General features: G+C 40.1%; 1 protein-coding gene across 1 annotated transcript in view; it reads left to right on the top strand.

Annotated features, from left to right (window-relative positions):
* Nucleotides 1-26885, top strand: part of UNC80 (unc-80 homolog, NALCN channel complex subunit) — a 5631640-nt gene that overhangs the window by 5036846 nt on the left and 567909 nt on the right. Inside the window, exon 57 of the mRNA XM_044060513.1 lies at nucleotides 22484-22668. Coding sequence (XP_043916448.1) covers nucleotides 22484-22668 — 185 coding nt within the window. The remainder of the gene's footprint in view (nucleotides 1-22483; nucleotides 22669-26885) is intronic.

Raw genomic sequence — 26885 nt, 5'->3', positions numbered from 1 at the left:
GTACATATAAATAGTTCTTACTCAACGCTAAATCTGTGTACAAAGATGTTAATACTTTTAGCCAAAAGTTAGGTACTGCATCTGGGCCTGGGATTTTCCAATTGGAGGCATTTCTTAACTTTATTTCAATCTCTTTGGCTGTTAATTCATCCTGTTTCATATTCTGTACCTTTAAACGTCTTATTATTTCTTTAACTTCTATCCATTTAGCATCTTTGTTATATTCCACAGATCGTCATAGATATTTCTCCAAAATGTATCTATTTCTTCTTTTTTGGCAGTCTTTCAATCCCTTTTACCTTGTTTTCCAATTCTCTGTAAAACTTTTTTGGGTCATCAATAAATTGCTTATTTTGTACTTTTCATTTATATTTATCTTCATATCTTGTACGTTTTTTTGCCTGTGCTGAAATTTTTAGTTTGTTATTTGTGATAGTGCATGATAGATCCTGGTCTATTCTAATACTGCGCAATGCTTTTATCCCGTTTATCTATCTTAGTATTTTTTGATCTGTTCCCTCTTCTATAGTCTTCTAACAGTGACACTTCTTGTTTTAACTGCTTTATAATTTTCTCTGTTCAATATTTTCATGATGGTATTCGATTTCTCCCCTTCCTTTCCCTCACTTCCCTGTGTTCTTGTGGTAGAACTTTATCAGTTATTAATTTAGCTGCACAGTAGTATTCTCTGTTTACTTCTGTTTTATCGCATGGATCTCTGTGAGCAGTCCTAATTACTGTGTTCATTTGTTATATCAAAGGTCTGACTTTTTGGGTTGTATTAGCCTTCTGCAGTCTATTTCTTTCATTGATCTTGATTTATCTGTCTATGTCTATTAAATCAAGCAACTCTTCTCTTAGCTCATTTTCTTCCAAACTGAGGGCATATCCCTTGTTTTCCATTTCCTGCAGGCATTCTATAGAAGGTTCTGTAGCATCTTCTCTTCAGTTTCATCCTGTGCCATCCGTTGCTCTGCTATCACTACTCAACATTGACTGAATAAGTTTCCACAGGTTCCTGTTCGTTCTCTTGCTGTCTAGCTTCAGGTGAACCTTTATACTGGTTTCCTGTGGAAGACTCCAAATTATCTTCATATGGCTCCTGACCAATTGCTTCCTGTTCCACTGGTTTCCCCTTAATTTGGATATCCATTGCTCTATCCTGTTGTGGTGCTTTCTGGATTGGATTTTCTACACTGAATCCTTCACTTCGCAGGTACTCCATAACCTCAATTTCTATTTTTTTAACTTTATTACTAATCTCATTTTCTACTTTTCCTCTTTGTTTTCTTATTTTTTGTATTGTAAAGTTTTCCATATCTGGATTCCTTTGCGTGTATTTCTCTTCAAATATCTTTGATGCTGCTCTTTTTATATTGGATAGTTTTGCTTTTTCCTTTGCATAAATATTGCACCATATTAGATCTCTTTTTCTTTCCCATGTCCATATTTCTTCTTCAAATGTTTCCTGATCTTCCTGCTTTTCCTTACTTTGCTATGATGTAACCTGCGTTAGACTTTCTACACCAAATCCTTCACTTCGCAGGCACTCCATAACTTCAACTTCTATTTTTTTTTAACTTCTACTTTACTGATCTTCTTTTCTACATTCCATCTTTGAAACAAAGAACGTCGCTGGACACTGCTGCTCCTTATTAAAACGTTTATTCAGTACAAACAGAGTCAATAAAAGTGGTAAGCGCTTTCGGGACTACTCCCTTCCTCAGACAAAATTACACATGCAAACAATACTCCATTTAAAAAACAACTCACCCAATAAAATTCAAGTAAAATTCAATAAAAGACCCGCCTATTCTGAAGTGTGGGCCTTATTGGTACTGCTTCATTCAAGCCAGGTGCTCTTGTAGCCATTAATTCAACAATCCACTTTGATTCTGATAATTCAGTTTTATGCTTCAAATCACCCCCCCCTATTGGTAAGCCTAATGTTAACAACAGCCCTAAACAAAAACTATGTGTGGGAAACTCTTCTATATGCCTACTAAGTGCATTATGTGGATCTTTATTCCTAATACTTGACATATGTTGAAAGATCCTAGTTTTAAACATTTGATTTGTCTTTCCCACATAAAAACAAGGGCAGTGTTCACATTCTGCCAGGTAAACCAAATCAGTGGTGTTGCACGTTGCCTTACCTTTTAAAATAAACTGCCTACCAGTTACAGGATGAGTGAATACTGAATTCTTGTTGTTAATATGGCCACAAGCTTTACATCTCCTGCAGGGTACTGTCCCTGCCGAAATTAGGGAGACTGGTCCACTGTTAATGGTTTTTTCTCCACATAGTATATCTTTAAGGTTTTTATTCCATCTATACCTAAAACAGGGTCCTTGTCCTACTACATTGTGCAAATTCACATCACTGGTCAAAATATTCCAGTTTCTTCGGACAATATGGCATATGTCCCCTATATTACTACTATATGTGAAAGACACCTGTGGTGCTTTAAATGTTGTAGTCCTATCCCTTAATTCACTTTCAACTATACCCGTACGTTTTAACCAAGGTCGATATTTATTACCCCTATGGCCCTTACTGTCACTAATAACTTTATTAACCTTCTCGCTCTGATACCCCCTACCTTGCAGGCAACCTTTAAGTGTCACTAACTCTTTCTCAAAATCTTCATCATCTAAACAGATCCTGGAGATCCTACTGACCTGTCCTTGCACTATATTAGAGTACGTATGTCGTGGATGCATGCTATCATATGGGAGTAAACTATTTTTCCAACATTCCTTTTTAAACAACTTGGATTTAAAGCCTGCCCCTTCTTGTATTATATTCACATCCAAAAAGTCTATACATTCTGTAGAGGCTTTCATGGTAAATCTAAAAAATGTGGTCGTGGAATGTAGATGGTCTACAAATAGTTGCAATGTATCTAAACTCCCATCCCATAAGATAAAAACGTCATCCACGAAACGTACATACATTTTCAAATGACTTCGCCAAGTTTCATTATTCAATACAAATACATTCTCCCATTGTGATAGTACAAGGTTAGCATACGTATTGGCACAGGGGGTGCCCATCGCCACCCCCTGTGCCTGTCTATACATAGAATCACCCCCTATAAAAACATTATTCTCCAAAACTAAACCTAACAATGTTTTCACTAAACTAATCTTGTCACCTGTAGCCCCTGAATCCAACATGAGGGTGCCTACATTCTCTATGCCATAACTATTATCTATTACTGTAAATAAATTGTTAACGTCTAATGTGACCATCAACAATTTAGTACAGTTGTATGTCATCTTTGTGATATTATTTTTTTATTGTGAAATTTTCATTATCCGGATGCCTTTGCCTGTATTTCTCTTTGACTATCTTTGTGGATGCCTTCTTTATATTAATCAATTTGGCTTTTTTCCTTTGCATAAATATTGAACCACATCAAATCTGTCGTTCATTCCCAAGTCCATATTTCTTTTTATACTTTTCAAATATCTCTTGATTTTGTTGTTTATATTTTCACACTTCCTCAGATGCTTCTTTTTGCAAACAGATCAAAGTTTCTTGATCTACATACTGTTTTTCACAAATATGTCTGTAAATGAATGCAAATTTTCATTTGAAGCTTCTGACAGTTTTTCTTCTGGAAGTATTTTTCTTTCCTCTAATTTCTCTCTTAATCGTTTTGTATATCTTGTATCTGGAAATTTTGGGCTTTTTGCATAATAGTAACAATACATAATTTCTTTCTTATCCTCAATAGTACACTCTGTCATCTTTATGGCTCTTCTTGGCCTATCAGTTTTTGTGATTTTTGTGGACTGCTACGTCCTTCTACAACAGGGGGGGCCATCCTCCCCCTGGGCCTGACCTCATTATAAGAATGTTTCCATATTTTGAGGGTTCTACACTGTCATTTTTTCCAGTCCTGGCACCAGTGCACTTACCAGGATTGGACACTTTTTGATCCTTGGTCTTTTGCACCCAGCTGTCTTTTAATTTTTGACCTATTTCTGTCCATGATATGTGCTTTATAAATACAGTCTATATATCAGTGTCGCTTTGATGAGATTTTGTAGAAAACAGAATCCACCTTGTGAAGGTACTCACCAAGACTTGAGGATGAATTAACTTTCAGCACTACTACTCTCCTTTGCTTGCTGACTTTCATCTCTCCATTCAGACCCCTTCTGTGTATGATTCCACATTATAACCCTTATAACTTTTACCAGCTCTATCTGTCAGCTGAAAACCAATAGCCAACTTGTTTCTCTGCAACCTTCCTTGATATATCAGAAGCCTTTGACACTTTATCTCACCAGATCTTATTAAATAAACTGGCCTCTTACAATCTCTGCCATGAAGGGCTAAGCTGATTTCATAGCTACCTCTCAAATCGTAAGCAGTCTACCCTGTGGGATGACAAACTCTCTCCCCAACTTCCTGTATCAGTAGGAGTCACTCAGGGTTCAATACTTGGGCCTTTACTCTTCAATATTTTTACTAATGACCTCCATTCAGCTACTAGCCCAGCCAGTATCATACAGTACGCAGATGATGCCACCCTTATCTGCTCTGCTCCCAATATTAACCAGCTTCTTCCATGTGGACTGTACTGGCAACAGAAAACATACTTCAGGAGCCAACCTTGCATATGATAACATACTGCAAAATCTCATGCAGTGAGCTCCTACACAAGTTCCCTAGACTTTAGAACTGTACTGTGTTTAAGCCAACAATTCCCAATAATACATCTTTATATTTCAACCTGGAATACACCCTACACCTTTGAATACCTAGCCACACTTCTATTGAGACTGACATTAATCAGCTTAAACAAAATGTCTGTAGTTAGTAAAAATAAATAATTTCTCTTACATTAGTAATGCCTACTAAAAATATTTTACTTAAAAATGAAAGTTCATTTTAAGCAGAAGATCTTCTGAATAGGTTTTTAATATATTTTACTTTTTCATTTGAGAAAAAAACTATTCTGTCCACTTTTGCATACAAATAATTTAGAACACTGACTACCTTAAAAAGAAAACTACAAGCCACTGCTCTGACACCTGCAGAAACCCAGTCCTCCATTTTGCCTTTGTCTTTTTTTTCTTCTTCACAACTTACTGCAGTCTTTGGCAGTCTTAATGTTATACAATTCTGTCTGATCTTTGACTCTTCCTTCTCCATGCTATGGCTGATTTACCTTTGGAAGAATATTTTAACACTGCACAAAATAAGGGGATATCTTTTTTGTATGTCTACATCGGTGTTTAGTGCCACTGCGATGATATTAGTATAACTGCAACACGTACTATGCAACTTCCTCAATATGTATGAATGCACCTTTCCAAATTTTTACTACACCATTATTAATTTTATATCCACGTTTACTATCAATGCAGTATGAAACCTTCAATACATACTATGAAATCTTTATAATACATGCGATTGCACCTACGGTTTTGAACAGGGTATATAACTTCAGCTTATATGAAAGTTTTCATATTTTGTTCTGCTAAGGCTGTTTTGGAAACGAAAAATAAATACATAAAAAGTGCAGTACAGTCCATAAATGTCAATAGAATTGACACATTCATAACCATTAACCTAAATATGTTCCTGGCATATTAACTACAGTGCAAAACATCACGTCTTGCGTCTGGCCCTGACCTGACAATTCCTGTTCACAAATGTCGGGCAGCCAAAGTAACTGCCTGAGAATTTCAGCTATCATTGTTTTTCACACAAGATACTGCACACTGCATCATCTTCTATAGTTCAAAACTGTATATATTTAAAGTGATAATAAGTATTATATACTGAGAAAAGCAGTTGAGGGAATCAAAACAGAAAGGGCACAACAGTTACTGAAAGACAAGACTTTCAAGGAACTGATCCAAAATAATAATAATAATGATAAAAAAAAAAGTGTCTTGGGAGCAAATCAGCGCCACCAGCCAATACAAAGTGTACAGAAGATATTAATTCTGTAAAAGGCTGCAGGTGCTGAACCACATCCACGTTTAAAGTCTTACAGAAAAAAACGTGTCTTTACAACTCCCTTACCTGCAGAATGCAGTCACTGACATTACAGACTCACCTTCTTCATGGATGAAAGGAAAGTCGCATCAAAGAACCATGAAGTCGGCTGAATTTCACACCTTTCTCCTTATCTTCCAGACTGTGCTAATTGGGCAATTATCACCCATTAACTAAAAAATGCTAAGCATGCAAATGCTTGATGAGCTGCAAATTACTATGCAGTCTCAATCAAGGCATTTGCATGTGCTATTTTATCACTTTATTTTATTTATTTTCTTAACTTAAAGTGTTATCTCCTGGGTCCTAGTGCCTGCTAGATTTTACCCCTATTCCACAAAAACTGTACTGAAGTGCATACAGTGCGCATGCCTCCCGACGTCCCTGTCTGCTACTACAAGGCTGTCTTTAAGCACAGTCTAAAACTCCTTTTGTATATATTGTGAATATCCTTTTGGGTAGTCTTTTCTACAGCAAGACCTTCATCACCATTTATTTACTGCATACATGGGTCAACCCAAACTATCTGTGGTATGATTTCAGTTATTCTCAAAAAGGGAAATATATAATTATTGACCATGAGACTGGTAAGGTCAGTCTGTAAACAAATAGGATTGGTTATTTTGAGCATAGAAAGGGAAATTGACTAGGCTTAAAATGACTTGTAAGGTCACCTAGCTTAGTACTTACCTATGAATCTATGAACCTATTTACATGAAACTCTACTACTACAAGGCTCTCTTTAAGCAAACTCATTTTGCATGTATGTTATGTATATCCTCCTTAGTGGGTCTTTTGTCACCGTAATGCCAGTGGATCTTTTTTGTCACTTTTGTATAGTTGACTTCGTTCCATTGTGTATAGCCTTGCACATCAAACTGCAGTCTGTATAAATTGACAAATCTTTCATTTCTGTATGGTATACATTCTCTTGAAATGTGTTTTACTGTGTGCTTTAATATGTTTTATAGAATGTCTGTTACTATTTGGATGTAAATTCCTTTGGAGCTTTTTTACTCTGGGGGAGGGGGGCCACAGATCTTTTGCATGGCCAGTCAGTTTTTCCCGATAAACCATGGAAATAAAAAAAATAATCCTGCAATATGCAGACAGTATTCTGACTTTGGCATCATCATCTGTTTACCAGTGTGTTTCCTTCAGTAGAAAGTTGGCATATTTATAAGCAAATCTGAGATTATGTAGTATTTGCCAAAAAGAATAGAGCCAGCACAACATAGTTAAGAGGCAAGAATTTATTGCATAATATAGCAAAAAACAGCCCGGTTTTGGCAGTCGTAACAATGCCTTCCTCACTGAGGAAGGCATTGTTACGACTGCTGAAAGTGGCCTGTTTTTTACCATATTATGTAATAAATTCTTGCCTCTTAACAACGTTGTGCTGGCTCTGTTCTTTTTGGTTAGTATCATGTTTTTTGAGCCGTGCACTTGCCATACTTGCAGGGGGTTACATTTTGGATTGCATTATGTAGTATTTGACGTGTTTTGTTCTGAATGTGTAGGGTAATTTTATTTTTAAAAATCTTTGTTAGATCACAGTGTACACAGTGACATAGCTACAGATACATTAATAGAAAATAAAACAAACTGTATATACATTTTTGGTATTTTCATGCAGTATACATGTTTCTTTTTAACTATTACCATTTGTTCCAGCTTTACATTACTAAAATTATACACTTCCTGCCTTCCCTTAAACCTTACACCTCCTCCTCCTAAACATTATTCTACATGTATTAAGTCCCAGAAATTCCATTTTGTATGTAATTTGCTTTTTCTCTATTCTAAAGATCCCATCTACATTTTTTGTCATATTTGCAATGTTCAGCACTTCAGTCACAGTTGGTTTAGATTTTGATTGCCATTTTCTAGTAAGTGATTTTTTGACAGCTAGTAGCACTAAACTTAGTAAGGCCTTACTATGCTTATGCAATTCAGATTTTATGACCCAGCTTAAAACAATCATTTCCTGAGTTACAGCTACTTGTTTCCCCAACATTTCTGACAATCTACTTTGTATTGAATTTTTAAAATATGCCAATTCATTACTTTCCCCAAAATTTGCCCAGTTACATCTCTCTTTCCCATCACACCTCCAGCTTTTGCTATCTACTTGAGGAACAAATGCTTGAAGTCTGTTTGGGTTATATACATACGTATACAAACACTTAAAACTCATAGCATTCTGGACTTTATTGCTTACTTGGGAGTCATACAGATAGCCTCCAATTGCTTGGGACATAAAAATAACTATGTAGACACTTCCAGACAGAAATTCCAAACTTTGTTCCATGTTTGGGAACCACACAGATTTCCTCCCATTGTTCCTATGTCAATTGCCTTTCTAGCCTCTCTTCCCAATCTTTTATAACCTCCTCTGATTGATTTTTAAAGTTATCATGCACTATTTTATATGCTCTTCTAATTATCACTTTTCTAGTAGCAGCTTCTGCTCTACATTCAAACACTTTACCAAAACTGGCCTTTCACTTAGCATTCACCTATTCCTTTCTCTTTGTGTGTCTACTCTGATATCAGTCCCTGGTATTGAAGGCAGTCTCTAACCTGTGGCCCAAACTTCTTATTGGCCTCATCACAGTCTTTTACCTTTCCCTATGTGGTTATTTGCTCCAAATACCTTGGTTCCTTTGTCAGATTTCTTCAGTAAATTCCAGCCTACTCTTTTCTGTTTTCTATACAACTGCTTGCATTCATTAGTACTGGCAAAATATCCTTTCTCCATTCCAGTGTTGGATTAGTTCTTAGAAAACATTTTGCTACTTTGAGTATAATAGTCTGTATGGTTATTGTTCTTCCAAATTACTTCTCAAACTCCTTCCCTGTTTCATCATCCCTTTCTACTTTGACTTATAAACTGCTTGTGTTAAGTATATAAGCCTTAAGGATCTGTATCCAAAATCATACTTTGTCCTTATTTCTTAAACTTCCCTTCAGTGTGTAGGGTAAATGTTATCTGTTGATCATACAGGAGACCTCCTTTTGATGGGTTACTTGAAAACTGAGATTCCTACCAGGTCCTTTATTTCAATGTTTGGGAGGTTGGCTAACTTTTGGTGGGTACAAATGACATTGCTGGTACCTTGCTGTGGTTTATAACAAAGTCTTGATCTTTCAGTCTGTTCCAGGTAAGTGTGAAATCCTTTGTAGTCTGAGCTGTAATTAGGTGGAGAGTTTTGGCTTAGGATAATGACGTCATCTGTGTATAAATTGCAGCTGGTTGTTAGGTTGTAGGAGAGGCTATTAGTGAATTGTAAGAAAAGCAAGGTTCAAAGAACTGAGACATTTGGAACTCCAGCACTGAATATGCTATTTTTTGATGCAATGCTACCTTGTTTGACAGTGGATATCCTACCAAATAGGTAAGTTGATAGTTGTTATAGTGCCAGTTCATCAAGGCAGTAATCTTGAAGTGCGGCTAGGAAGATGGAGTGATCAACAGTTTTTATGGCTTGTTCATGGTAACTAAAATGTAGAAACTCTCTTGAGCATCAAGTAATAATCAGCAATAAAAAAGCACTGACAGACTACAGTTACACAAATATGATGACCTGCTAGGGCACATGGCAACACATTGCAGTAGCTAAGGGGACCTTCTGAAGCCCTGTAAAGCTCACAAAGCGCATGGGTTCCTGTAAGAATCAATTTTGCGGATGTCCTTAAAGTAAATGTATACCCCACCAAAACTCCATTTACCTCTTAAAGACAAAATGTAAATATGGAAAAGGGACAGTTTCTAGCAAGCAACATACTGCATGAACAGCAGCATCTATAAATACAAAATCTGTTATGAAAGTATCTGTTTCTTTAAACAACTTTTTTCTTTAACCTGTCATTTCAGGATTTTATGCTTGCAGTACTGTAATGGTTTGCTGTTCATAAACATGCAATGTTCATGCTAGGAGTGAGAGTTAAGCTTCATTTTGGAAGGCTACAATGTAGAAGTTTATATAGTTCTGAAAACCTTAGCTATACCCATGTTCTGCATCCCTCATCCTGTACCTACTTGTAACAGCAATTCTGCAGAAGCAGAAATCAAGTTAAATAGTATATCTGTTCATATGATCCCTTGTTTGCTAGCAGTGAAAATGTCAGATTTGATGTTGTCAATTTTCATTCTATCCTCAACTGATAGGTTTGGATCTGATCCCTCGGATCTGACTCAACCGTTGCTAAAGCCCGTGGCAACCAAAAACTCTCAAGCTTCTCCCTTACCCATAATGCACCAACGCTAAGTTACCTCAAATCTCATTTGCTGCTTCCAGCGAAAGACATGGTTTACCATACTTCTCAACCTGTTGAGATAAGTATTTATTGTTATCTTATAAAATCCTCCATTTCCTAATATTTCTAATGCCCTTACCTTCCTTGTATTATTTCTTTACTGTTAAGTTAGTTAGTTAACTTTATCTTTCCTTTTCTGTACATTGTGTACTCCTAAATTACTATTGCTAGTAATTTTCTGTCTCTCTACTCCTAGTGTAGTCTATTGCTGCCATAGCTGGTACCTTTCCTACTGCTTTCTACTATTTTCAAAAAAAAAAAAAGAAAATAGTCTTTGTTTTTTTTTTAAAGTGATTTTCTGTTGTTGTGATACTGTGTCAGAAAAGGGTCCCACTGGATTCTAAGAGTGAGTTAAGTGTGGGCATAAGCTTCCTATGTCCAATGCCTACACTTAGTTTACTGCTTTGGACATTTACATTTGCAGGAAGATAGTTCTATACATTCAACCCCAGTAATAGAGTGGAAAAACAAGCTTATCTTAAAGAGCTTAATACCTTTTGCCTTTGGAGAGGTTGTATTTGGAAATCAATTTCCCAGAACTAAACAGTCAAAAACTTCATCTGCAATACTTTCTGTGTCCTCCACGGTTTCGGAGCCATCCAAGAAAAGAGCCAAGATGGAGCCGACCTCACCCTCAGATCTAACAAGAAAGGTATTGGATCAAACCACTTCCAGTGCTACAGGTTCAAGTGTTATTCACCTACCCAGAACAAGATACTCACCGTCTGTGGATCCTGTGCCCAAAAGGGTGCCCTCACAATTTTTGGAGCATCACAGCCCCAGTCCCATCCATCTGTTGTTTCCACTCATTCTTCCAGAAGTTTGACAGAGGAAGATGTGGAAAGAGTGGTGCAGAAGATCCTCTCGGTGTAGAGTCATATGGGTGTCTTACCAGCTCCTACCCATTCAGGTCAGGAGATCTGTTCTTCTACTACATTTCCACTACAAGTTCCTCCTCTGACTCCTTCAACTGTCTGAGTCCCTGAATCTGAGGCATCTGACTCCGTGTTGCTGGGATCCGAAGATAGCAATATCTTCAGATCCAAAGCTTACTCTGAGTGCTGTGGTTCGGTTGGATCCAGAGAGCTCTCAGAGCTGAAGCTTCCCTGTTGGGTCTTAGGTGTTGGAGTTGACACAGAAGTTGTCAGAGCCATTTCTGTGCCTCAGAGCCTCAGCACTGTATAGTTTGGCTCAGGCTTCCATCTCACGGAGATTGCTTTTGGAGCCAGAGAGGACAGCAGCCCAACAGCATGTCTTTTTGGATGTGAGGTCTTCTGTTTCTCCAGAGCAGTCTGCCTTCAAGGCTGTGAAGAGGGTTTTCTCTGCTTCTGAAGAAGGGATGGATCCAGCCCCCTTGGATCTTAAGCCTTCTAACTTGATGTGTCTGTGCTCAGAGCCTTATCAGTCTTTACCACAGGGGACAGGCCAGTCCAAGACCCAAGGCTTCCCAACAGGGTGTCTTGATTTGAGTACCTCCCCAGAGCATCCCACTGAAGAGGTCCCTTGGAAGAAGATGTGTAAAAGGAAGCACTTGGACTCCTCAGAGGAGTCGATCACCAAAGATACAGACTTCAATGAAGGTAAAGCGTCCCCAAGGACACCTCCTGAAGATATCTCATTTGGAGACACTTTCAAGATCCTAAAGCAGGGAGGTGGCTGGACACCCATCAGCCCTTCATCTGAGGAGTCTTCATTCCTGGAGGCTTTTGGTACTGACCCGTACCTCCTGAGTTACTCCACCAGCAGATGAGCTTATTGAGTTAGTCTCTCAGTAGGCATGGAAGAAACCAGACACATTTGAACCCTTACCTAGGAGACCGGACAAGATTATGGCACCACATTTGGGTAAGCAGTTTTGGAGTAAAGGGGTGCCTGTGTCATGGTGGCAGCCGCCTAAAAGGAACTTGATGTGGAGAGTTCCACTGTTCATTCCTTTAACAGGGAGTTAGTGTAATGGACAGGTTTGGCAAGCGTGTCTATGCTTCAGCAACCTTTGCCTTAAGATCGCTGAATTATTTGGCACATTTTACAAGACTACAGAGGGATTGATTAAAGAACTATAAAATACCCTCTCAGGATCCATTTCTGCAGATGTCCAATCATCCATGACTTCTCAGTTGGCTACCCTGCAGTCTATTTCGAATTCTTCCATGAGGCTCATTTCACATTTAGCCAAAGGAACATCACGGGCAGCAGGTTCAGGCTTTTCCATCAGGAGACATGCCTGGATGTGCTTATGTGATTCTGCAGAGCCCTTCAAGTCTTCGTTCATCAGTGCTCCTTTTGACTGCACTTTTTTGTTTGGCCCCAAAGTGAAGGACACATTATCCAGGTGTGAGAAGGATGGAAAGATCCTATCTGCATAAGTGTATGTTTTTTGACCCTTCAAAGATCCTTTTCCAGGAATCAACAAGGTGTTTGAGGTGGTCAAAAGATGTGGTTCAAGAAATCCCAGAGTCATTTCCAGGACCCACGTGAAGGAATTTCCCCCAGGGGCAGAGGAGGGAAATCCAATGGTCGACAATGCCCCCATGGCAGAAATGGCCTGCAAAACCAGGAGTCCAGAGATTTGTTTCTTTGATAGACTTTACCGGCACTCCTGAAAGGAAGCCCGATTGTCCACCTCTGGAGGCAGTCCAGGGGTTGATTATCCCTGCATCAGAGAACCTGGCTAGACATATCAAAAGATACTTGGGTGTAGAGGATTATTCCCAGAGGTTATATACTACTTATCTCCCTTCCTCCTTCAATCTTAAGAAAAATCCCCGATGTTCCACCCAGTCAGAACCAACAGGCAGCAATTGAGCTAGAAAAGCTGAAAAAAAGAGTCATCCAAAAGGTCCTGCCACACCAGATAGAATACTTAAGTTATTCAGGGTTCTTTTTATTGCTAAAGAAAACGAGACTGGAGACCAATTTTGGAAATCAGCAACTTAAGCAAGTCAGTTCGATGCACCAAGTTTCAGATGGTCATGGTTCAGTCAATTCTCCCTTTTCTGGACAAAGACGAATGAATGTGCTTGTTAGACCTTCAGGATGCGTACTATTACATAAAGATGAACAGACGATCCAGAAGGTACTTGCACTTTTGGTTGGGAGCCAGACATTACAAATTCAGAGTTTTGCCCTTTGGTCTCACCAGAGCTCCAAGGGTATTCACCAAATGTATGGCAGTAGTAGCAGCTCACTTGAGACTGCTAGGATTCTGGGTGTTTCCATATCTAGACAACTGTCTCATTACTACCCTGACCAGGCATCAGTTAATAAGGACAAGAGATCAGGTTTTCCAGAGGTGTTCTTATCTGGGAGTTACCATAAAGTACAACAAATCTCAACTGGAACCAACTCAGAATTTGGAATTCATAGGAGCACTGTTCAACACAGTCAATGATAGCTTCACTGCCTCCCTCAAGGGTTCAAACTATAAGATCACAGGTCAGAAAAATAATCTACATTACCAAGATTTCAGCCCACTTGGTCCTTCAAGCTGTAGGATCAATGTCAGCGGCAGTAACACTAGTACATTTAGCCAGATTTTATATGAGGATTCTACTGTGCATGCTAGCAATACAGTGGTCAATACTTTATTAACTCATGTCACTTCTAATATGAATCACTCACATATGCAAGAAAGATCTCAGGTGGTAGATACACTCAGATCAGGTTTTACAAGTCCATCTGCTCATTCCACCTCAACCCAAGGCCATAGTGACCACAGACACTTTCCAGCTGGGGGGGCACTTTCTGGAGAAAGCAGTCCAAGGCACTTGGTCCTCCAAAGAGGCCAATTTGCTTATCAATGTCCTAGAGATGAGAGCAGTGCTTTTAGCATTGCAGGACCATCAGAATGCTCTCCCTTCAGGGAAGATTGCAATTCAAACAGACAATATGTCAATAGTTTGGTAGATCAACAAACAAGGAGGGACCAGATCTTACCACTTGTGTTGGGAAGTGCTCTGAGGGTGGCAATGGGCGATCTCATCCAACCGCTTTCTCATAGTGACACAAATTTAGGGGGAGTCCAATGTGATAGCAGACAAGCTGAGCAGGTGCATTCTTCTACCTCATGAGTGGTCTATCAACAAGATCTTGACAGAATTGATTTTTCATCAGTGGGGCCAGCCTTGCTGTGATCTTTTTGTTCCTCCCCTGAACAGTAAATGCAGCAGCTGCTTTGCCCTAATCCCCCCACAAGTTGAATCACCGAGGGATGTTTTACTTCACAATTGCCCCCTTGCCCCCCCCCCCCCCAGGTCTACTGTATGCCCGTCAGGCAATCCAACTAATTCCAAAATTTGTACAGAAAGCTGCCATGTTGAAGAGCAAAGTCATCCTCATTGCACCTTACTGGCCTCGACAGATTTGGTTCCCCTTCCTTTGGCCTCATTTACTTCACCAACCTTGGGTTCTGGATCTGACTCCAGACTTCCTGTCTCACAAAACCGGCATGATCCATCCAGACATATCAAAACTCATGGCTTCTACAATACCATTAATAGCCAGACAACCTATGCTGTCTTCCCCTGTCCGACATATGCTTTTATCTTCACATAAACCTTCAACAAGTAAAAACTATTCCAGTAAATGGAAAAGATTTGCATACTGGGCTCATCAGAATCAGGATGAACCTTTTGTAACTCTGATACATAACATCCTTGACTTTTTGCCCCTACTTTTTAAAGAAGGAGCTAGTTCCTCAACCATTAAAGTTCGGTTAGCAGCAATATCAAACTTTCACACTGGATTTGAAGTTTCCTCAGTAGGCTCTCATAAGTTGTGCAGAGCTTTCTTGCGCGGCACTGTACATTTAAAAACCCACTTTAAAGACCCTACTGCCTCGTGGGACCTCAGTCTGGTATTGCAGACACTTATACATTCCCCTTTTGAACCAGCAGCTAAGTGTGACCTTAAATATCTTACTTGGAAAACAGTTTTTCTAGTGGCCATTACATCTGCTAGACAAATTTCAGAAATTCAAGCTTTGTCTTCAAAACCCCCATACTTGATTTTTCACAGGGATAGCGTTACATTACGAACCAATGCATCCTTTCTTCCCAAGGTGGTGTCAGAATCCAATATCAATCAGTCCATTAATTTGCCAGTTTTATTTCCCAAATTTACTAACAAAGGCAAATACATGTTACATTTATTGGATGTTCACAGACCATTACATTTTTACCTGCATAGAACAAGAGACATAAGAAAAACACACCAGTTGTTTTGTTTTCTTTGCAGACTTGAAATTGGGAAAACCAGTTGCAAAGGTAACTTTATAGGTTCATAGGAAGGTACTAGGCTATCTGCCCGAGGGCATTTATAAGCCTAGCCAGAGTGTGTCGGCTTTCACCGCCCCATTGATTAATTAACTGATCCTCTGTCAAGCAGAGCCAATGAAGTGATCCCAGGGGTGTATTTTCTGTTACCCATCCACTCGTCAAGGTTTCTCTTGAAGAGTGTTAGTGAGGGCTCTGCCTGATGTAGTTTGGAATTTTGTTCCAAAGCATGGGGAGTCTCTGTGACAGGAATCTATACCTCCAGCATGTTCTATTTATTGTTGTGGCGAGGTTTAGCTCACTAGAGCACGTGGCTCGCAGTGACTTGGATTTCTTTAGTTGGAGCATGTCCATCAGTTCCGAGTTGGACATGGCTTTGTAAGTCATGCAGAGATCACCTCTGAGTAAGCGATATGCCACTGAGTACAGCCGGAGTTTTTTCAGTCAGGCTGCATAGGGCATATGTTTGAGACCAGTGATCCTCTTGGTGAGGTACTTTTGTGGTCTTTCCAGCTGTTAGAAGTGTCTTGTGAGGTACATCCCAAATGGGGCATTGCACTGTATGATGGGTCTAATGAGTGACGAGTAGAGGGGCACTATAACCTCTTTATTTCTAGATGCGAACCCTTTAGTAATTAGATGGGCCACATAGAAGGATTTCCTAACTACTTTTGGCAATATGATTGTCAAAGGAGAGATTACTATCTACCTGGGTCCCCAGATCTCTTATTACCTCTTCTGTATAAAGGGGGCTGCCACCTATGTGGTAATTCGTGGGTGTTTATTTTTTCCCAAACGGGATGACTATTCATTTTTTGGCATTTAGCTTGAGGCCATGACTTTGACACCAGATGTCCGTCTCAGTAAGGCCCTTTTGGAGGATGTCCGTGTCAGCCAGAGAGTCAATTATGGCTCCCAGTTTGCAGTCATCGGTGAACTTGGTTAGCCATAGTCCTCCTGTGTTTGCCTGTACTTCTGAGAAGTATATGCCAAATAGTAGGGGTCCCAGGACCGAGCCTTGCAGGACACCGCTTGTGACTGGTTTAGAGTCGGACTTGGAGCCCGCTATTCTTACCGTGTGAGTTCTGTCTGTAAGCCAGTTGGCAACCCATCTTGTGACATAGGGGTTTATGTTCAGGCTGGTGAGTTTTTCTGTAATACTCGAGTGGGGAATGGTGTCGAAAGCCTTGGCGAGGTCAAGATAGGCTGTGTGAACCACCTTTCCCTCGTCTATGGCCTTGGTGACTGTCTCGAAGAAGTCAACCAGGTTTAGTAGGCATGATCTGCCCTTAACAAAGCCAAACTGGGTTGGGTCAAGTGTTTGGAGGATCCCAATGTCTTTGTTAATGAGTTCCATGATGATGCGCTCCATAACCTTGCAGACCAGGCTAGTCAGGCTTATGGGGCGATAGTTACCATGGTCAGTAGTGGCCCCTCCTTTGTGGAGAGGAATAACCGTTGCTGTGCGCCATTCTGTGGGCACGTAGCTTGTGGAGAGGCTGAGGTTGAACAGTGTGTTTAGGTGGGGGGGTTAGTTCATTCTGTAGTTCGTGCAAGATGCAGGCTGGGACACCATCTGGTCCCATTGATGCTGTGTTTTGGGCTTTTGAAAGGGCTGTTTTCACCTGTGCGTCTGTGATTTTTGGGACACTACACTTTTCTAGTATTGTTGTGGGGCCTTTTGGAGGTGAGAGGGGGGTGAAGTTTGCACTGAATCTATCTGCCAGGATGTTGGCAATATCAGTAGGTTCAGTATATTTTGTGCTATTTTGCACTAGTTCAGTGCATATCTTCGAGTTGCCACTTAGATTCTTAACATAGCTAAAGAAGGCTTTGTGGTTATCTTTTGAATCCTTGGCTATTTTTCTTTCAAAGTTAGCCTTGGACGATTTCATGAGGGACCTCAGTTTCTTACTGATACTGATCAGGGATGTCTTTCCTTCTTGGGATTTGCTTTTTTTCTGAACTAGTTTCCTCCTTCTATTGTATAGCCTGTTTATTGCAGGGGTCCACCAAACAGGTTTCCTTCTCTTAGAGGAGTGAGTCTTGGTTTTGCTAGGGATGCCACGATCCATGCACCCTTGTAGGTGCTCATAGAGTGCATTTGTATAGGTTTATGCATCTTGGGCAGCGTTATCCTTTAGCGTGGGGGCTGTGAAACTTACCACCTCTGTCTTGAGTAAGGTGAAGTTTGCTTTAGAAAAGTTTTTTACTGTGGTTTCCTTAGTTGGGGGTGGTGGTGGGGTGTGGACATCCAGAGTGATTAGTTTATGGTCTGATCTAACCAGTGATGGGTTGACTTCCGGTGTGGAACACCTGTTGTCCATGTTGGTGATGACCAGGTCCAATATGTTTTCACCTCTGGTAGGGGAGTTTACCAGCTGATCCAGGGTTTTTGAGTTGATAAATTCCAGGAAGCACTGGGCCTGGGAATTTGTACTCGAGTAGTTTTCCCAGTGAATGGTAGGGTAATTGAAATCGCCCAATATCAGGGTGTTTGGTAGGACCTTCATGTTTTCCAGTGTCTCCAGAAAGGTGGAGTGGTGGTCCTGGGTCATGGAGGGTGATCTGTAGCAGGCCGCAATTTGCATTGCAGATTTGCCTGATGTTAGTTGCACATGGATGATCTCAGAGATATCATGCTGCGCCACTAACCTGGAGATGTAGGTATCCTTGATAAATATGGATACACCCCCCTCCTTTTGTGTTTCGGTTCATGTTCTGTGGCCGAAATGTGTGGTATGAGTTGTAGCCCAGTAGTGCTGGGGTGCTCTCTGGAGCCTTGAACCAGGTTTCAGTTACTGCACAGATGTCGACGTTCTCCATACTGAGGAGTGCTTCGAGCACATGCATTTTGAGATTTAAACTCCTGGCGTTGAGTAGCATAACCCTCAGTTTTTTGTTAATTGTGCCGTTTATGGAGGTGGGTTTGACTTTTGAGCCTTGCCTAAAAAAGGCACTATGGGGGCAGCAAGAGCCTTGGCCAGTATTCAAAAGCCTAGGGGTGACAGGTGCAAGCCGTCCCTTGTGAAGCAACATGGCTTGTCGAGCATGTCGTCCCAGGCTGACAGACACTGGATCCCCTTTGAATGACACCAGAAGCTTCTCCAATTGTTGAAATTGATATTTTTTTTCTTTATACTGAGGTATCATTCTTGGTGAGGGCAGGATGCTACTCAGGGTCAGGGTCATACCAGCCTGGGCTACATGATCAGAGAGCTCTTCCATGTCTCTTTTCATGTAGTCCAGGGAGGTATGTCTCAGGTCATTCACACCAACATGAACAATGACAGAGTCATATTTGTACTTGTTCTGGAGTGACCTGAGCACTTGTGTTATGTGGCGAAGTCTGCTTCCCGACAGGCAGCTAACAGTAACCTTCTGCTTGTCTAGCCTAGTGAGTAGGACGTCAGTGTGCCTGACTATAGAGTCACCTATTACAAGTGTGTTAGGTATGTTATTTCGCCTTAAGGGCTGTGATTGTGCAGCAAACTGATTTTGTGTTTTATGTGTGGTCTTGTTTGTGACGGGAAGTGCAGGTTGTTTGGGTGTCTGCTTTGGAGGTCTCTGATGCTTTTGCAGGTTTTTATTTAGAGCCTCCAAGTATGATTTTGTGTATTTATGTGTATTTTTTGCTAGTTCTGTTGTAGTAGGTCTGTGTGCAGCTGGAGTTGTGGTGCAAGTGTTAACCTTCTCCTCTTTACTGTCTGTTCCAGTCTTGGGTGGAGAAAGCTTAGCTTCCAGTTTGGCTGTATAATTGCATCTCTTGCATATGTTAGTGTTTTGGGATAGGAGGAGAGGGTTGTCTGTGTACATGAGGCAGTTGTAACATTGCCTCAGGATACCCAGATTCACCAGCTGGACCGGAGAGTGCACCTGAAGTAGCCCTTTGGTCATGCCTGAATAGTAGGGTGAGCTGCTTAGTCACTTGGTTGGTGAGGGGTGAATAAAGAGTCTTGCCCTACTGAGCAATCAGTGTCAGGGTATATTAGTGCTTGCTATTAGGTCTGAGCAAGTGCTGGGCTGTAGGATGCTTTTTGAGTGCTTAGGTTGAGCGTTAGACTAGTGTCAAGGGAAAAACTGAAGAGGAGACTTAATGGAGCCGGGAATATTTTAACCGTAGCTAACCGGCACTGCCCGATGCACAAAGCCGTGCAAACGCAGTTTTTATAGTAGGGAAATTAAAGAGATAGAAATTAGCCCAAAATAGCCAATAAACTACTAACTTCTGGGCTGGAACCACTCCTCCAGGGACAGATAGGTTGCTCAAAGCTCCCCTCTCTCACAGGTGAACAGAGAAACTTCCTTCTATCCAAGTAAGGTATGCGCAACTCAGAATTTATTATCACAGCCCTGAATTCAGCACTAGCCTGAAAACTGGACTGTACTAGCTTAGAAAGGTGGGAAACAAGGAATTTTTTTGTTTGTTTTTTTTTTTAAAGATTAGGCAAAAACAGTAAAAATACACACAAAACAGCTCTAAATGACTACAAACGATCAGAAAAGGCTATCACACTTTAGTGTGTAGCCTACAACAGTTAAACAAATTATTTAAACAAAAAACTTTAAAAGTGTAGGCATTCAAATAAGTACAATATGTGAAAAAAACAAGCTTTTAAATCACAATAAACGCTGGAAAATCTGCGTTTAGGCGGAAAACATTAAGTACAGCAAGAAAGTACAGAAAACTGATACTTAATCACTCCAAAATCTCTCTCCTAATCTAGAAGGCTTGTATCAGTTTAAGGCTTTCTAGTGCTATCAGTAGGTTAGTTACAGGAAAGATGGGAAACAAGCGCAGATGTGGTCTTTTAATCCAGAAAGTTGAAAGAGACGGACAAACTGTCCAAATGGTCAATAAACTACAATTTCTGGGCCAAGAACCTCTCCTCTCATGGTAGACAGGCTACCTAGTGCTCACCACTCCCACTGATAAGCTAGAAGGCTTTCCTTCAACACAGAAAGGCTTGGGGGCTCAGAATCTTACTAATAATCCTGGATACAGCAACTCTGTAACCGGACTAGGCTAGTTATAGGAAAGGTCGGAAACAGGCACAAGTGCGGCTTTCAAACCAGAAAGTTGAAAGAGATGGAAAAAAACTGCTCAAACAGCCAATAACTACAAATTCTGGGCCAGGGACCACTCCTCTTTTGGTAGATAGGCTACCTGATGCTTACCACTCCCACTGATAAGCTAGAAGGCTTCTCTCCGACACGGAAAGGCTTGGAGGGCTCAGAAGCTTACAAAGAGTCCTGGATAGAGCAAATCTGTACCTGGACTAGACTAGTAACAGGAAAGGCAGGAAACAAGCACAAACACAGGCTTTTAAATCAGAAGGTTGAAAGAGATGGAAGAGCTTCCCAAACGGCCAATAAACTATCATTTCTGGGCCAGAAACCACTCCTCCTGTAGTAGATAGGTTGCCTAGTGCTTACCACTCCCACTGATAAGCTAGAAGGCTTCTCTCCAACACATAAGGGCTTGGGGGGCTCAGAAGCTTACTAGCTGTCCTGGATATAGCAAATATGTACCTGGATTACACCAGTTATAGGAAAGGCGGGGACCAAATGCAAAACAGGCTTTTAGCCAGAAAGTAGAAAGAGATGGAAAAACTGCCCAAACAGCCATTGAACTACAATTTCAGGGCGAAAACCTACTCTTCCCATGGTAGATAGGCTACCTAGTGCTTACCACTCCCACTGATAAGCTAGAAGGATTCCCTCCAACACAGAAAGGCTTGGAGGGCTCAGAAGCTTACCAACAGTCCTGGATACAGCAAGTCTGTATCTGGACTTGACTAGTTACAGAAAAGGCAGGAATGGCTACACAGAAATTCTAAAAAGTACTCTGAAGAGAGACAGCCACAACTTCAGTTGAGTTAATATTCAGTGAAAAACACAAGTAAATAAATTAAATACAATACTATATACAAAAGAGCAGATAAAAGTGTACTTAAATTCACTTATACGTCCAGCTGATTTCAGGTAGATGTTAGCCGGCCAAAGCTGTGATATTAGTCAGATGGCTAACTGATTGTATCTCACTTATTTATAAAAAACTGAGTGTTAACTTATCACAGCCAGTACAAGCTCATTCAACTGGAGCCATGGTAACGTCTTTAGTTTTATCACAGCCAGTACAAGCTCATTCAACTAGAGCCATAGTAACGTCTTTAGTTTTTCTTTCCAAGCCATCCATGAATGACTTATGGACAGCAGCTACTTGGGCTACTCCTCATATCTTTGTTAGTCATTGCAACTTGGATATGGTCTCCAGAGGTAGAGCATCATTTGGTTCAACTGTGTTCAGGAATAGCCTTCCTGGAGTCCACCTGGGATTTAAGGTAGCTGGCGACTCTGTCCCATCAGTTGAGGATAGAATGCAAATTGACAGCATCAGATAAAGAAGTTATGTACTTATCATAGCATTCCATCTTTGTTGTCCAGTTTCATTCTTCCCCAGCTTCACACCCACCAACCCCCATCCTTTGCAAACTTCTGGAATAATGAGTTTTTAGGGGACTTCATTGTCCTTTGTACTGAGCTCCAGATATAGTCTTTTTGTGTACTGACTGCATGCATCGTTTCACCTTCATTTATCTATGCACCAGTCAAGATCTGAGGTAACTTAGAGTTAGTGCATTATGGGTAAGGGAGATGCTTGAGAGTTTTTTGTTGCCACGAGCTTTAGCAACAGCCGAGTTGAATCTAAGGGATCGGATCTGAATCCATCAGTTGAGGATAGAATGAAAATGGACAACACAGGTGTAAAGTTTTGGTAAGTACATAACTTCTTTTATAAATCCATGTAAGACTTAGACACATGCTGTTACTTACATTCCTCATTAATTTTCTTGTTTCCTTTTAGCTCTGAAGGTCATTTTGGTGTGTTTTGAGAGGCAGCTTGGCAGCCAGTGGTACAGGCTAAGCTTGCAAGTCAAAGAAATGGCACTGAGGAAAGTAGGTGGCCTTGCGATGTGGGACTTCCTTGACTTTATCGTCAGAACAAGGATACCTATATTTGTTCTTTTGCGCCCCTTCATCCAGTGCAAGGTAACACATTCTGCATCTTTTGTGTTTATATTTGATTTTGCAATATAAAAACTCTTCTCTGTTGTGATAATCCCAGCGGTTTTCTCCTTGTTTTTTATTTCACAACTACATCCTTTCACAGCCGAGACTTTGACCAAAACTTTTTTCAAACAGATGTCAGTGTTTTTTCTGAATGTATAGGGTATGTGACGGCCATAACCTAACCTGATGTTGTCTCTGTCCTGTACTAAATAATCCCAGTTCTGCTATGTGTTTTGAGTTTCTAAGGATAGCACTTAGTTTGTTGTCCATTAGATGGCTGTATAAAACTGCTGCATTGTGGATGTGCATTACATTTTAAAGCTGTCATGTAAGTTCTGTTATACAGCAGCATGTTCAGCTTCCACAGTTTACAAGCAAAATAATTCATAAAAACAGTGAGCTGTGTACAGGTAAAACATACAAACTTTTATTTCTTATACTAAAACTAATTTCTCAGTCTTACAACCTTGAGAGGGCTGTAAGTCCAAGAAGCTAGTTTCAGTGCAAGAAATAAAGCCCTTCTTGTTTTATCCACACAGTGTATTGTTTTTGTAATGTAATGCAAATTCTAGTTTTAAGATGAAAGATAACAAAACAATGCCACTAAAACTAAATGCAACCATCATTTATTTTCTGAAAATTGTACCATAATCTGATAAAAAGGAGAAAACCATACCAGCACACATTAGGAAATTGTGGAACACAGAGATGATGTTTTACCTTTTAATACTGTAATACTGTTTTTTACAGTGCAGCTTGGCCTTTTGGACTATAAAGAGGTCTTCATCAGGAGGTAATAAGTTACTGATACTACTTGTAGTGCTTTAATACTCATATGAACTAAAAAGTTAGAATCTCTTCATCTTCCTTTTTAGAAGCAAGTGGCTATTAGACCACTCTAACATCATTAACTTATTTCCTCATGATAAAGGGCTTTTTGGCCTTGTGTCTGTTGATCATCAAGCTTTCCTTAGTGCGACCTTGCCTATTCATACCCCCATCATCCTAGAAAATTATTCTAGTACAATAGAGGAATGAGAACCATCTAGATGAGTCTTCATACAAGCAGTCATCAAGGTTGCTTAGTCCTTGCTGGCATCCCTAAAATTAACAAATTTGTATGGCCTTACCCCACCGTCCATGGGGAGATGACATGGCACCTATATCAGAAGGCTACCACCAGACAATGTCTTGGTGAGCCAAAAGCCCAACCCCATGAGTTGCATCATGAACCTTCCCCTCCTCCAAGGGATTGTTGCTGATTGCTTCCTAATCTGCTCTGCTAATCCCCTCCCGGATGGACATATATGCATCCTTCTCTGCCAGCTCCTTGAGATGCCCATATCAATAATTGAATTCTGGTCACCTTAGTCATCATCAGGTTTTTATCCCTGTACGTCACCTGAGCTGGCAGATGAAAGGCTGATATTAAGTCTGAAAACTCAAGCACGTGTATTGCATAAGCTACGTTGGTCCAGTAAAAGGTATGGCATCTTCTGTGTATTCCATTATTGCATTTAGTTTACCTTACTAGAATGTACTCGACATATGAAAAATATGCTGCTTGGTTATGAGAGTTAATTTACCATCCATGGTCAAGAAATTTTGAGCTATTCTTAGAAACCAAACTTGTATAAAAACAGCATAAAATTAACAGCTCAGATTGTTAGCTGCTTACATAACTATCCGAGTAATCACATTTGAGTAAGTCTGTACTGATCATTTGTAACTTTTAGAAAGTAGTGCAGGATAACACCCTCCTGGAGAAAGAGACGAGTTTTACACTGTCACTGACTGCTGTTTATTTGAGAAGAGGCAACCTTGAAGAAGGAGGCAGAGCAATAAACTAAAGGGACATGCATCCTCATGGAGGGTGTTAGGAGATTGTCTCCATGCAAAAAATGCTTGCATTTTCACAAACTCAGATATGAATGTTCCTGGTTTGTGTATGCTCAAATGTGGCATATGAGTTTTTTGTTCTAAGCTTTTGTAGTGGAAGTTTAAAGTCAAGGAGGCATTGTGAAATCTCATAAAATATGAGTCAACTATGCATGGTGAAATGCAAAGTACATATGATATTCTTTTTTGGCTTTGAATGTTAGAAACAGAGAAACTTGTGCAAAGCAGTGTCAGAGCATGTACAATACTGGTTTGAAGCTGTGAGATTTGCTTAATGTTCCATAAGCAGAATGCCACAGGAAAGATGATTCCACTTGAAGTAATAGATGTGAGTTGATTTGTCCCAGTAAAAATATTGTAAAGATTTTTATTCCAAGTACCAGTAACTTCTACAACTGAAAGGTGTGACAAGTACTACAGTAATAAATATTCTTAATGGTGTAATAGAATACATTGTATCAGACAACTCCAATTCTGATGGACTGAATGTCTAATTTACGTGCAGCACATTTGTTACTTCAGCAGTCGAAATAATGCTTTGTATTTATTAAGGAAACATCAGGAGAATCAAAAGAGGTAGTGAGGAAGTATGACAATTGTACAAAGAATGTATCTGTCACTAAAGAAGGGGACAGAGTAGAATACAATACACAAGGTTTGACATGCAATAATCAATTTTTATTTCAAGACAGTTATTGCAAGAGCAGAAGAACCTAGAGCCTACTATGCTAAAGGTGTGTTTTAAGAATATAGGGAAAAAAGCAGAAGATATCCCTATAAGATGTCTAACCAGTTGGGCAAGATAATTTCTAGATTCTGCAGAGCAAAAGAAACTGTCAGACATTAACCAAGTTGAGGATTTACTTTTCTCTTCCCTGCATGTCTTTTTGCATTCTTGTGGTTCCTCATTTAAGATTTCATGTTCGAAAGACAGTAGCATCTCAGAGATGTATGCAAGACCCTGCATATCCAGTGGACATAGTTATTCCTAGTGCCCAGTTTGAAAACAAGCAATTCCTATGGTGAGCAGATCTGACACTAAATCTGGTGTAATAGCATTACTTCCCCCATCCAAAGTCCAATGCCTAAAACTATTTTCTTCAAATTATGTTTGGGAGCCCACTTCAACTCCATGCCAGTGCAAGGCTACTGGTCTCAGCAAGTGTCAACAACAAGTCGTTGTACATGAACCTGAAGGAAACGAAAGGTGTTTACAGGGTCCTTGATAGCCTTCCAGGATATTTTTTAGCCAGAATACCTCGTCAGTATGGGCAACACTACAGAAAGATAATGAAAAGTACAAAAAACTTTGTTAAAAATAGAAATGGTTTAACATTTTATCTAATTTATTCCTCCCAGAGTGTTTTGCATTGATTTACATACATAGTTTTTTGCACTCATTTTGAGTGGATGTAGTGTGTCCTATAAATATAAAGACTCAAGTCACTTGGTTGGATCATCTGAGCTAATATTCCAGTTGCGGAAGTTATAGCTGCTCATGTTGTCAGCTGGTTGTGTCACTGTTGCCACTGTCACATCCAAGTGAGATGGTAGTCTTTATTTGTTATTATATAGTAGGTTATCTAATTTCACAGACGTTATCTAATTTCACAGACGTTGAGGGAAAAGGCAAGACAACATTCCCAGTTGCTCTCATTGCTGTAGTGATTGTCACCACAGATGTCTCTGCCCCAAGGTGCTGTCAAGAGCAGCCTATCCAAGGTATATGGTCACAGACAGAGGTCTGGGCTGCATGTTTTGGGAGTACACAAACAACTTCATTTTTATCTTCATTGAACCAAATATTTCAGAAAATCTGACAAATTGTTTGTCTCCTTTTCTTGTAACAGATTGGGCAAGGCAGTTTCCAAAGTGACTTTAGCCGAATGGTTGATTGATTTTATATCCTTTGTGTATAAACAGAGAGATTTGTCTTTGCCTAAGCTGCCAAGAGCACATTCACTGAGATCTATGGCGATCTCTTCAGCCTTTTGGTCAAGAGCTAAGATAGATGACATTTGTGGAGCTGCCACTTGGTCCAGTGCTCATACCTTAATTGCTCATTACAAATTGGAGTTGATTTTTAGGAACAGAGCTGTTTTATCTTTGCAGTACTCCACACTTTCCTTCCATGGGGACCACCCAAGGTTCGTTTAGCTGGGGACTTGGTCCTATCAGTTGAGGAATGAATGAAAATTAACATCAGATACAGAAGTTATATACTTACCATAACAATAGATCTGTGCTGTCCATTTTTATTCTTCCTCAGCTTCCAAGCATCCTAACCCCCTTCCCTT

Source organism: Protopterus annectens, chromosome 2.part0 (assembly GCF_019279795.1).
Source record: "Protopterus annectens isolate FY-2018-M chromosome 2.part0, PAN1.0, whole genome shotgun sequence".
Lineage (NCBI taxonomy): Eukaryota > Metazoa > Chordata > Ceratodontiformes > Protopteridae > Protopterus > Protopterus annectens.
This window is presented reverse-complemented; position numbering and strand designations above follow the sequence as displayed.